This window comes from Lepus europaeus, chromosome 16 (genome assembly GCF_033115175.1).
Source record: "Lepus europaeus isolate LE1 chromosome 16, mLepTim1.pri, whole genome shotgun sequence".
NCBI lineage: Eukaryota > Metazoa > Chordata > Mammalia > Lagomorpha > Leporidae > Lepus > Lepus europaeus.
Genome location: NC_084842.1, coordinates 88,268,140 through 88,280,918, shown reverse-complemented (window position 1 = coordinate 88,280,918; position 12,779 = coordinate 88,268,140). Strand labels below are relative to the sequence as shown.

Genomic DNA, 12,779 nt, shown 5'->3' with positions numbered 1-12,779 from the left:
GTGAGCCTCGGCTCCCCCGGAGGGGCACCAGTGCGGTGCATGTGGCTGGGGGGGGGAGGGGTTGGGGATGGGTGAGCCCTTCCCACAGCCCTGCCCAGGGTCACCCATGCGGTGTGTGCGGGGGTGGGTGAGCCCCTCCCACAGCCCCGCCCAGGGTCACAGCAAGGAAGGGACCTGGCTCCTTCCCATCTTCCAATGCCTGCAAGAGGGAGCAGGAAAGAACCTTTGCGGTGATCAGGAAAAACATCAAGCTGCTGTTTTCCGATTTTTATTTGGTGTTAACTCCACAAGAAAACAACAACAACAAAATCCGTTACTGTGGTGCAGGTGAAACCAACGGTACGACCACGAGAACTCAGCCCAGGAATGGAAACTGAACTTCTGCGCCACGGATATGCAACGCGCTTCATACCACAGTGCGTCTCAGCGTTTGCCAACTTTTTTTTTTAATGCTTTTTCTTTGTGATCATTCATTCACAAAACTAAAAACCACACTCTCAACTCTGGTGCCAAGAGCCTGAGCTCCAGCCACTAACCTAGGAAAACAAACAGACACACGATTCGTGGGCCCCTCTCCGGGGGAGGAGTGGGCGCGGCGTGGCGGGGCGTGCGCTCCTCCTGGCCAGCAGCAGCTGTCCCGGCTCACGGGCGCGGCTGCAGGCGAGCCCAGGAGGACCGTCACCGCCGTGGCCGCGGGGACCGACGGCCTCCAAGCTTTTCTGCCTTTGCTGTTTAGGTGTGTTTCAGTGCAGACGCAAATCAACTTTTAGGAAGCTCCAGAAGGAAGGATAAACACGGATCTGAAGTCCGTAAATAAATAACACAACATAACCTTACACATGCACACACACACACACGCACACACGCGCGCGCACACGAACCCACTTTAAAGTGTCAAAAGATGTGCTGTATAAAAATAAACCCTAACGCGGCGAGAGCAACCCGGCACGGGCCAGGCGTCTCCCAGCGAGGACGCACAGGCCCTCACGGTCTCCACAGCTCTGCTGGGGCTTTCAGGTGCTAAGGAAAAGGCAATAAACCCAAATGCTCAAAGCAAGTCGCACTCCACAGCCAGTTCAGCCCCCAGCTAGGTTACCTGCGTGTTGACTGCCTGCCAGCTGGGGTGAGGGCCTCCCCACCGCTCCCGAGGCCACAGACATGCTCAGCTGACGGCGGACGCTCGGTGTTTTTAGAAACAAGCTCGTTAAAAAAGCAGAAACAATTCAAAATGTTTAGGTTTCGCAAATATCGCCCTCCCAGCTTCAACCTGTGCCCAGTGTCGTGAAGGCTCAGAGTGGCCACTGAGCGTGGACGTGACCGTGCCAGCTGTCGTGACCCCCAGGCCACCGAGGCAGACCGGAAACAAGTCACATGAGGTGACAGCCAGCAGGGCACTCACACGGCGTGTGGGCGAGGTGTTTGCCGCCCACCCCCCACGGAGCCTGCCCAGAACATTCTCTCAAACGCAAGATGCGCTAGAAGCTGAGCTGCGCCACAGCCACAGACCAGCCAACTGCCGCAGCCAGACGTCTCCAGGTGACAGAGGGGCCTCAGTGCGTCAGACCTTCACGTGTCAGGCTTCGGGGGGTTCCATCCAATGTGAATGAGGAGAAAAGAGTAATTCACAACGGAAGGGCCTTGCCGGGGATGGGGGACGTCAGCTCCAAGAGCCCGGCTCGGTGAGCGATGTGAATGGGCCTGGGGGGCGGGGGGTCTCACCCGTGGCTCCTCTACTACCCTACCCCCTGCCCCCCCCCCCGAACCCCTGGCTTCTCAGCAAGGAAAGTCACCACCACAGTATCTCCCATGATGCCTGGGGGGAACAGACTAGGACAGAACACACAGTGCTCCCTATCTCTAGAGCACGCCCTGCAGCTCCTACACCAGATGCACAGGAGGTTTCCGCGATGAAGCCCATGGCCAGCGCCCTGCTGCCCGCTGCCGTCAGGAGGCACGGCTCCAGCTGCAGACCCCAGTTCTCAGAGCACAGCTGGGATGTCCCAAAGCCACAGGCCCTGAGCAGGGCGCGGCCGACGCTGCGATGCCAGGAAGGCGGCAGGATGGCTGCAGTGAGGAGGCAGAGGCGGTGGGACTTCTAGGACAAGCACATGCACACGCACTCCTGAGTGGACAACACAATCTAGTCTATTTCAAAGAGCCAGGATCGAACAGCTTGGGGAAAAAAAATCTTCAACAGGACAGCTGTCCTCAACTCTAAGATAAGAAGAGAAAGGGAACTACTGATCGGATCAGTTAATTGAGAAGAAACCTAAGTTGTCTTAGATGAACAGGCCTCACAGAAGGGTGATCCCCTCACGGTCACTGTGCGTGACGGTGCTACTGCGCAGGTCAGAGATGAGTTCGAGAGAACAGCTCCTCGGCGCCGGGGTCCGCCCACCCGCCGCCGCCTTCCGAGCCGGAGCTGCCGCTGGAGCAGGCCTTCCCGCGGGGGCCGAGCGCGGGCGCTCCAGAGTCGCGCTCCGCTGTGCACCGCGCTTCACAGACAGAAGACACCTACGGCGAGACAAAGAATTCCCAACAGATCAAAACACAGATTCTTCTCCTCCCAAAGGAGCCAAGACCCTGTGTGGAGACGAGAACACAGTGGTGCTGTCCCGTGCAGAGCAAACCAGCTCCTCCCCAGGGGCCTCTCCCACAGAGGACCACGCGTCTTCCGTCCAGCACGCCTTGGGGGGCCTGCTGCAGCCCAGGCAGCTCCCTCCCGGGCCCACAGGCCAGCCGAGGGGCACATCGACAGACTTCTGGCGCGGGGACACCCACGAACAGGGCTGTGGGGGCGCCCTGGGGGCAGGAGGCGCCCAAGGCTGTGTTTTGGAGGCCTCTCCTCTGTGCGCGCTGGGGTCCTGCCGCTGCCGAGTGGTTTCTCGGGATGCCGCTGTCGTGTGGGACCAGGTCAGCCTCCGGCCCCAGGACACTGGCTGCAGCTCGCAGCATCTGCCCCGCCCCCAGATGACAGCACCGTGCACGGCTGAGACCCCGAGCCAGGAGCTCAGAGAAGCCACATGAAGGGAGAGCAGACAGACACACACACAGGCCGGGTGCACAGCCCAGCTCTGCCCGCCGCACACACGGCCCCGCATCCTCACGCGCCTCTGCTCTCTAAGGTGGGCACAGCAGCACCTTCCTCTCCCGGGGCTGTGGTCGGGGGGTGGGGGGGCCTCTGCAGGGCGCCCCCAGCAGAAGCGCAGGGACGGTGCACAGGAGCGGGCCAGTGGGGGGACGGCGGTGGCCAGGAGGAACAGGGTCGGGGTGGCGGGCAGAGGGAGCCTGATGCCGGCAGGGACGAACAGGGGGGCTCGGGCAGAAGCCAAGACTGCAGGGCAGGCGCCCCCATCAGCTGTGACGTGTCCAGTCTGACAGCCCACGAGCAGTAAGACGTGGCGCCAACACGACGGGGAGCTTTGGGAGAAAATTCTTACGGCGCCTGAACCCACGCTGAGAAGCAACAGTGGGACAGAAAGGAGCCCCTCCCTGAGGGGCCAGCGCAGGCTCTGCACCTGTCACCTTCAGGCGTTCAGAGCCTGCCGGGGTGGAGACGTGAGGACATCCAGCGTCCAGTGCATGGCTGCCACGGGATAGGCTGTACGGAGGCCATGGCCAGGCGCAGAGCGGGCAGGGTCTGCTCTGCAGAGCTCAGGGGAGTGACAGGGCCAGCTCCATGCTGCACAAGGCCACCTGCAGTGGCCGGGAGGGGACAGGAGGCAGGCGGCCCGTGGCCGGGTGCGGAGGGCCCGAGGGCAGAAGGCTACATCCTGGGGACTCAGGGCGGCACGGGCAGGGGCTCACGTGACTCCCAGGTTTTTACTGGGGTGACAAGGAGGGACGGTGGCCATTCTTAAGTGAACAACGAGGAGGACAGTCCACTTACCCTATTAAAATCTAACAGACGCTCTTCATTACTGGGTATTTCTTTAACATCTGGATATTCTTCTATACCATTCTCTCCCTTGGCATTTGTATAACATTCTTAATCATTTTGAATGGAGAAGGGAAAAGAGGGAGAGGGAAATTCCATTAAGACACAGTCATGAAACAGATCCCTGCTTCGCTCTGCCGAGAAGTCGGCCCAGAGAGGACGCCCGACCCCAGGAGACTCTGGGAGAGCAGAGCAGAGCCTGCTGCTAACAAGGCCAGCACGGCCTCACGTTCCTGTTACTCCAACACGAGACACTGATTCGGCAATCCTACACTCACGCCTGTCACGTGCCAGGCCCGGGGACACGGGCTAACAGCCTGACTGGGTCCGTGCTCGCGAGGACGAACGTGGCATGGAGGGAGACAGACGTGCACCAGAGGCATGCTCATGGATCCCACACACGGGAGCGCAACGCAGCAAGCACCACAGGGAGCGGCCTCGGGGCTCCCTCAACTCGGACCACACTCGCTGCGTGTCTCCTGTGTCTGCAGGCTGGCGGGGTCACGGGCGAGCGGCTTCATGAATGGGAAGGAAACAGACGCTGGGATGAGATGCGCCCAGGCTCTCAGCCACAGAGCAGCTCCAAGAAGCCCAGAGCACAGGCTCGCCGGGGTCCAGCCTGCACTGGTCTGGGCAGGGCCTTAGCATCAGCACTTTCTGGGCTCCTTGAGGTTGCGGGGGATGCCGGCACACACCGGTGCTGAGCCTCTGGATTCAGTCCAGACCAGCCTTTCACCTCCCTCGACCTTGACCCCACAAAGACGATGGCTGGGGCAGGGCAGGTGTGGGCCCGGCTCCGAGAGGCCCAGGGTGTGCATCGATTCCCCTGCCCCCAGGACAGCCCCCATCCCTGCTAGGAGTGTGGCCCACAGGTGCCCACCACACGGGCCCACCAAGGGGCCAAGGCCAGCTCTGGCGACAGCGGCAGCCCTCTGCCTTTGCAAGCAGACCATGCCAAGGCCAGGCCTCTCATCAGGCTGCCCGGCCACACAGGGACGCTCCACAGCCTGCCTAATGGCCTCGGGCCCCCTGAGTTACAGCTCTGGTCACAATAAGCTTGAGATCAGACAGGCTTCCGGCAATCCCAGGGTATGCTACATGCCTGCGGTGTAACTGGGCAAATCATTTAACCTCTGCGTCTCAGCGCCCTCATTTCTACAACAGGAGCATCATCACCTCTCCTTACGGGTCTCCGTGCACTTGAAAAAACACAGAAATAACTGCTGTGCACAGCTCTTGGCCTGTACGTGGCCCACCCAGGACGTGGGTTCAGGACAGCCAGGACACCACATGCTTTCTGCTCCCTACCTGTGCTGATGGCAGAATGGACACAGGGCTCGAGGCCTGCGTGCCCATCACCTCGGCGCCAGCCTCAGCACCAGGTGCTCCAGCTGCAGTGCAGGGCACCACTTCTGGGGTGCAGACCCCATCTCTGAGGAACGCCAGCCTGCCCCAGTCCCCACCTACGTGGTCAGCACTGCACCAAGGCAGGCAGCGGGGAGCTAACTGCTCCCTGACGACGGCCTGCTCCCAGAGAGCGATACACACCAGCTCCAGCTACCGCTCCCTTTCTTGCTTGCTCCAGGAAGCCTACATGGACCAGAGGTCTGACCCTGCCACAGGGCCTTTGGAAAGGGAGACGCTGAACTGCTGTCCACGTCCTCGTGCTGGGAGAGCCGGGCAGCCAGGCTGTTCCAGGCACGCGTTAGGCCTCAGAGCCCCCGGACCACAGCAGCCTTACCTTCAGCCTCCTCTGACCAATACAGATACTGGAGGCACAGACAGGTTAGTTCACTGCAGAGGTCCAGGAGGTGGGCACAGACGCGCTGGGCTCCAAGTCAGCTCGCGGTCAAGCCGAGTCCTCAGCCTCTGCCTTTGCTGTTTCCCCGCGGGGCTGTGTCTACCGGCAGGGGTACCGTGTGTTCTGACACTGCCATGCTTCCAAGGCACGGAACAGGCAGGAAGAGAGCGCTGGACACGCAGTCACACAGCCTGCAAGGCCTCTGCTGGCCTCATCCCAGCACACGCCCGGGCCATCTCCACTTCCCTGTACCTCACCTGGCAGGCGCACCCGACTGGGAGGACAGGGACACCCCCAGAGCCTCGAGCCACGCCCAGAACAAGGCAGGCACCTGCTTGCTGAGTGGATGTTGTGTGAGCGCACAGCAGGGCGGCGGGGCAGAGTGCCAAGAGTGCGGGCCCCCATGCCAGCCAGGGAGGGCCCAGGCCCTGCTCACTGCCGAGGGGGACAACGCCACATCTCCCCACAGCTGCTGACAGCGCCAGGTCAGCCGGCTGGGGTGCCACGTCCCTGTCCTTGATCACCTGCTCAGGAGTCCCAGCCACTTCTGTTCTCTCCGCTACCGTCCCGAGACGGCGGGGCCCTGCCGTGCCACCACAGGGCAGGTCTGTAGGGACCCGACTCACAGGTGTGACCCATTCAGAACTCTGACCGCTGCTACTTATCCACTGTCTCTCACGCTACCCACACCAGACCGCACCATGTGCTGGCACTCATTGGCTGGTGCCACCAGGAGATGCCGAGACAAGCGAGAAGCTAAGAGCTGGAGCTGGTTCCTTAGGAGCGACGGGAAACTGGACTGCAGGGCACAGCTCTGGACACTTCCCGCCTGTGCTCAGGGCACCCGCGTCTGACTCCAGCCTGGACTCCGCCGAGCACAGGCGCACACAGCTGCTGTCCAGGGCACCCGAAACACAAGCTCCATCTGAGCCTAAGGTCGCCTGCTAGCTGCAGGATTCTGGGCAAATCACTCAGCCCGAGACTCGGCTTCCGCACCGGAAGATCTGCTGAGCCGGGGCACCCCCCTGGCCTTTGGTGGGGCCTGTGCACAAGACAGAGCACCTGCCAAACAGCAAGCGGCCTCCCACAGCGGCTGCTGGGGACGTGGCTGCAGTAGCAGGCTTTTAATACATGTTCCCGCGCCGCCCCGGTCCACTCAGCCCAGGCCCAGGCCCAGGCCCAGGCCCAGGCGGCAGCCAGTGTGCGCCGGGCACTGGAGCTAGTGAGTCACTGGCTGCACATTCACCACCAACCAGCTGGGGAGACACGAAGGGCGTGTGGCTGGCACACCCGTCAAGGGTGCGCAGGAGACTGAAGGTGGCAGTGGACAGAAGCCGAGCTCGGCGCCTGGAGCTGCGCCATGCAGGCTGCCCCCTCCGCACCCGGTCTCCCACGCTGGCCGCGTCCACGAGGTGTGACATCTCCGCCCCTTGTGGAAAGTCACTCAGCAAACATCCTCTACAAACCTCCTTCATGTCGCCCCTTTACCCACACGGCTGCTGCCTTGGCCTAGGCCTGTGTCCTATCCCAGCCAAACCACTGCGAGAGCCTGCGCAGCCCGTTGGGTGCCCTCAGTCCGCGCCTCCCACCTGCACCGAGAGCCTGCGCAGCCCGTCGGGTGCCCTCAGTCCGCGCCTCCCACCTGCACCGGGAGCCTGCGCAGCCCGTCAGGTGCCCTCAGTCCGCGCCTCCCACCTGCACCGGGAGCCTGCGCAGCCCGTCGGGTGCCCTCAGTCCGCGCCTCCCACCTGCACCGGGAGCCTACGCAGCCCGTCGGGTGCCCTCAGTCCGCGCCTCCCACCTGCACCGAGAGCCTGCGCAGCCCGTCGGGAGCCCTCAGTCCGCACCTCCCACCTGCACCAGGAGCCTACGCAGCCCGTCGGGTGCCCTCAGTCCGCGCCTCCCACCTGCACCGAGAGCCTACGCAGCCCGTCGGGTGCCCTCAGTCCGCGCCTCCCACCTGCACCGGGAGCCTGCGCAGCCCGTCGGGTGCCCTCAGTCCGCACCTCCCACCTGCACCAGGAGCCTACGCAGCCCGTCGGGTGCCCTCAGTCCGCGCCTCCCACCTGCACCAAGAGCCTACGCAGCCCGTCGGGTGCCCTCAGTCCGCGCCTCCCACCTGCACCGAGAGCCTGCGCAGCCCGTCGGGTGCCTTCAGTCCGCACCTCCCACCTGCACCGGGAGCCTACGCAGCCCGTCGGGTGCCCTCAGTCCGCGCCTCCCACCTGCACCGGGAGCCTGCGCAGCCCGTCGGGTGCCCTCAGTCCGCGCCTCCCACCTGCACCGGGAGCCTACGCAGCCCGTCGGGTGCCCTCAGTCCGCGCCTCCCACCTGCACCGAGAGCCTGCGCAGCCCGTCGGGTGCCCTCAGTCCGCACCTCCCACCTGCACCAGGAGCCTACGCAGCCCGTCGGGTGCCCTCAGTCCGCGCCTCCCACCTGCACTGAGAGCCTACGCAGCCCGTCGGGTGCCCTCAGTCCGCGCCTCCCACCTGCACCGGGAGCCTGCGCAGCCCGTCGGGTGCCCTCAGTCCGCGCCTCCCACCTGCACCGGGAGCCTGCGCAGCCCGTCGGGTGCCCTCAGTCCGCGCCTCCCACCTGCACCGGGAGCCTGCGCAGCCCGTCGGGTGCCCTCAGTCCGCGCCTCCCACCTGCACCGAGAGCCTGCGCAGCCCGTCGGGTGCCCTCAGTCCGCGCCTCCCACCTGCACCGGGAGCCTACGCAGCCCGTCGGGTGCCCTCAGTCCGCGCCTCCCACCTGTACCGGGAGCCTGCGCAGCCCGTCGGGTGCCCTCAGTCCGCGCCTCCCACCTGCACCGGGAGCCTGCGCAGCCCGTCGGGTGCCCTCAGTCCGCGCCTCCCACCTGCACCAGGAGCCTACGCAGCCCGTCGGGTGCCCTCAGTCCGCGCCTCCCACCTGCACCGAGAGCCTGCGCAGCCCGTCGGGTGCCCTCAGTCCGCACCTCCCACCTGCACCAGGAGCCTACGCAGCCCGTCGGGTGCCCTCAGTCCGCGCCTCCCACCTGCACCGAGAGCCTACGCAGCCCGTCGGGTGCCCTCAGTCCGCGCCTCCCACCTGCACCGGGAGCCTGCGCAGCCCGTCGGGTGCCCTCAGTCCGCGCCTCCCACCTGCACCGGGAGCCTGCGCAGCCCGTCGGGTGCCCTCAGTCCGCGCCTCCCACCTGCACCGAGAGCCTGCGCAGCCCGTCGGGTGCCCTCAGTCCGCGCCTCCCACCTGCACCGGGAGCCTGCGCAGCCCGTCGGGTGCCCTCAGTCCGCGCCTCCCACCTGCACCGGGAGCCTGCGCAGCCCGTCGGGTGCCCTCAGTCCGCGCCTCCCACCTGCACCGAGAGCCTACGCAGCCCGTCGGGTGCCCTCAGTCCGCGCCTCCCACCTGCACTGCAGCAGCAAGGTGCCAGGCGCACCTGACCTGAACACCGCACTCTGGAATACGCCCAACAGCCTGCCCTGCCTGCGTCAGCCAAGCTCCCAAACTCCGGCCAGGCTCCTCCCCAGCTGCCCCTCCACCGCCGCCCGCAGGCACCGCCCACCTCCACCAGACGGGGGCACTGTGCTCACCACGTCCGTGCCTCGCCTCAGCAGGCTGTGGCTGTGTTTAACAACGGGGACCAGTCCCATCCACTGTAGCTCCAGGGGGTGACAAAGCGCCAGTCACATAGAAACGCCGTACACGTTTCTTGCTCTGATATTCACAGCAAAATAAGTCACTGCTCTGAGTGACTGAGAAATCGGAGCGAGTGAACGGCCGCCTTACCTTCGCACTCTGACGCAGGAAACAGAGGGGGGAACACGGCCTTCTCCCACCAGGTCTGCTGCTCTCGACTTCTGTGCAGCCCTTGTACGTCCGTGCTCAACAGAGGAAACTGTTTGGATGAAGCCAAACACAAAGTTTACAAACTCCCAGGGAGAGGACGGCTCTCAAGCATCACCAACCGAGGAATGTAACGGGTGGTTTTCTGTTGTTCTGGATAATGAATCAAACAGCCAGTGTGTTCACAGCCAATTATGCACATCCTTTTTTTTTAAAGATTTATTCATTTATCTGAAAGTCAGAGCTACACACAGAGAGAAGGAAAGGCAGACAGAGAGAGGTCTTCCATCTGCTGGGTCACTCCCCAGTTGGCCTCAGTGGTCGGAGCTGTGCCGATCCACAGCCAGGAGCTAGGAGCCTCCTCCAGGTCTCCCACGTGGGTGCAGGGACCCGAGGACTTGGGCCATCTTCTACCGCTTTCCCAGGCCACAGCAGAGAACTGGATGGGAAGTGGAGCAGCCAGGACTCGAACCGGCGCCCATGTGGGATGCTGGCTCTGCAGGCAGCGGCCCCTGGATGTTCTTTTCAAAAGGCACTTATACTGGAAGTAGAACAAAAACCTTAACAAAAGCCCTACAACGCAAAAACACAACATGATAGGAAATATTCCGAAGTATGGCAAAATCTAGATTTCAGAAGTGCAGAGAGGGGATGGCCTTGACCCACCACCAGCATGTGGTGCCCTAGGGAGAACAGGGAGCCTCTTCTCCCTCACAGTCGGGCAGAAGGGGGTAAAGAAATGAACAGGTGCTGTGGTGTAGCGGGGAAAGCCACTGCCTGCCGTGCAGACATCCCATATGGGTGCCGGTTCGAGTCCCGGCTGCTCCACTTCCCATCCAGCTCTCTGCTATAGCCTGGGAGAGCAGTGGAACATGGCCTGGGTCCTTGGGCCCTGAACCGGAAGAAGCTCCTGGCTTCAGATCAGCGCAGCTCTGGCCTTTGCAGTCATCTGGGGAGCAAACCAGCGGATGGGAGACCTCTCTCTCTCTGCCTCTCTGTAACTCTGTCTTTCAAATAAATAAATAAATATTAAAAAAAAAAAAAAAAAGAAAGAAAGAAATGGAACAGAAACACATTTAGAAACAATTAAAAAATTATTTACTTGTCGGGCTGGCACTATGGCACAGCAGGTTAAGCTGTCACCTGCAGCGCTGGTATCCCTTATGGGCACCAGTTCGAGTCCCAGCTGCTCCACTTCCAATCCAGCTCTCTGCTAATGGCCTGGGAAAGCAATGGACAATGACCCAAGTGCTTGGGTCCCTGCACCCACATGCGGGACCCACATGAAGCTCAGCTTTGGCTTGGCCCAGCCCCGGCCTTTGGGGAAAGAACCAGCAGATGGAAGACATCTCTCTCTCTCTCTCTCTCTCTCTCTCTCTCTCTCTGCTTCTTCCTCTCTGTAATTCTGCCTTTCAAATAAATAACTTTTTTTTTTTAAAAAAAGAGGGAATCACCTTATATAAACTTTCAATTAAATGTTAAAACATGCTAAAAAATAAAAAATTGGGGGCTGGCGCTGTGCCGTAGCAGGTAAGGCCGCTGCTTACAGTGCTGGCATCCCATCTGGGCACCGGTTTGAGTCCCAGCTGCTCCACTTCTAATCGAGCTCTCTGCTGTGGCCTGGGAAAGCCGTGGAAGATGGCCCAAGTCCTTGGGCCCCTGCACCCACAAGGGAGACGGGGAAGAAGCTCCTGGCTTCGGAGCAGCGCAGCTCCGGTCATTGCAGGCATCTGGGGAGTGAACCAATGGTAGGAAGACTTTCTCTCTGTCTCTCCCTCTCACTGTCTGTAACTCTACCTCTCAAATAATTAAATAAAATCTTTTAAAAAATTATTTGGGAGGAAAATGAGACAGCAAGCAGGTGTGTGCCCCCTCCTGCTGGTTCATTCTCCTAATACCCACAACAGCCAGGGCTGGACCAGGACAAAGTCCAGAGCTGGAGCTCAACCTGGGTCTCCTACATGGGCGCTAAGGACCCACTGCCTTGAGCCACTAGCCATTAGCATCTCCTCACAGGGTCTGCACCGTGAGGAAGCTAGAGTGAGGCGCAGGGGCTGGGAACTGAACCCAGTACTCTGCGGCAGGACCACCAGCTAAACATCAGTCCTTGAAGCAAACCCTTACAGGTAGGATCAAGTGTCCTTGTAACAAAGTTACCTGGTGAGAACCAGGATGATGCGAAGACAAAAACTCAATTACAAACCCAAAGCAGGAAAGAGTCACCCCATGAGATGAGGGAGTGACTCCTGGGAGGAGGAGGGTGTCCAGGCCCACAACAGGGAACAGAGGACAAATCCAGGCACCTTCACAGGGGAACTCCAAGTCCTGGCTGCTGGCAGCCAGACTGGAATGACGGTGACAGGGAGCAGCTGTGGCCAAGGACAGTCTTCGTGAATAGTCAACAGGTTTGTGTCCAGCTCTGGCTTCCACAGAGACCCTGGGGTGGTCAGTGTAGCCCCTGCCAGGCAGCTTCTTCCCTGTGCCTGGGCCAGACCTACATTGTCTCACGAGATGTCCCGTCGGATGCTCAGGTTTAAGAGCGGAACTGGCTTAGAAACTAGAGACCATCAGCTCTGTTCTGGACTTCGCTGTGCGTCTCCCTGTGAACTGCTTCACGGTCCGGAACCGCTCGATTCGGTCACCTGCGCTCTCCACTACGCAACTAAACGGGAGACAGCCCACACGTGGGCTTCCACAAGGTATCTTCCCAGAAAAGCCCTAAGTGGAAGGACTGCACTCGCCACCCGGATTGGTTGCTCAGCTCTATTTTCTCCTGTGACCTGTCTCAACGCTAAAAACTAGTGCTGCTGTCAGAAAAACACGCCAAAGCCAGCGGAAGCGACAAGGCTAGGCCGAACGCAGGCCTGCAGTTAACCCGGCGGCCGCAGCGCCCGGTGTGCGGCTCCCAGCACTCTAACCCCTTTCTGGAAAGGCCCTACCTGCTCTGTGAGTTACCCAGCACGGTCAGACAGCAAGGCAGGCGGCCCTGGCCAGGGGCCTGCACTCCCGGGCAGAGACAGGCCGGGCCCGGACACATTCCTACCGTTTGCCGGGCAGGCTGCGGATGATCTGTTTCACTCGTGAGTTTAATTACACGGCTTGTCTTAATCTCTTCTTGGCTGTGGGGAAAGGGGTGAGGAAGGGCCTGGACCGGGGGCGTGCTGAGGGGTCCAGGCCCAGAGGAGGGCAGTCGCCTGCTGGGACGGCACCTA

The 12,779-nt window shown here is 61.6% G+C and overlaps 1 protein-coding gene across 3 annotated transcripts in view; it reads right to left on the bottom strand.

Moving 5' to 3' along the window:
- Nucleotides 1-12,779, bottom strand: part of LOC133775271 (TBC1 domain family member 14) — a 213,171-nt gene that overhangs the window by 124,574 nt on the left and 75,818 nt on the right. For 2 of the 3 annotated variants that reach the window (XM_062213487.1, XM_062213486.1), the window contains one exon: nt 9,511-9,619. In XM_062213487.1, coding sequence (XP_062069471.1) covers nt 9,511-9,619 — 109 coding nt within the window. Of the gene's footprint in view, nt 1-245; nt 2,515-3,889; nt 3,988-9,510; nt 9,620-12,779 lie in introns of those variants that run through there. The other variant, XM_062213489.1, reaches the window with a different exon arrangement.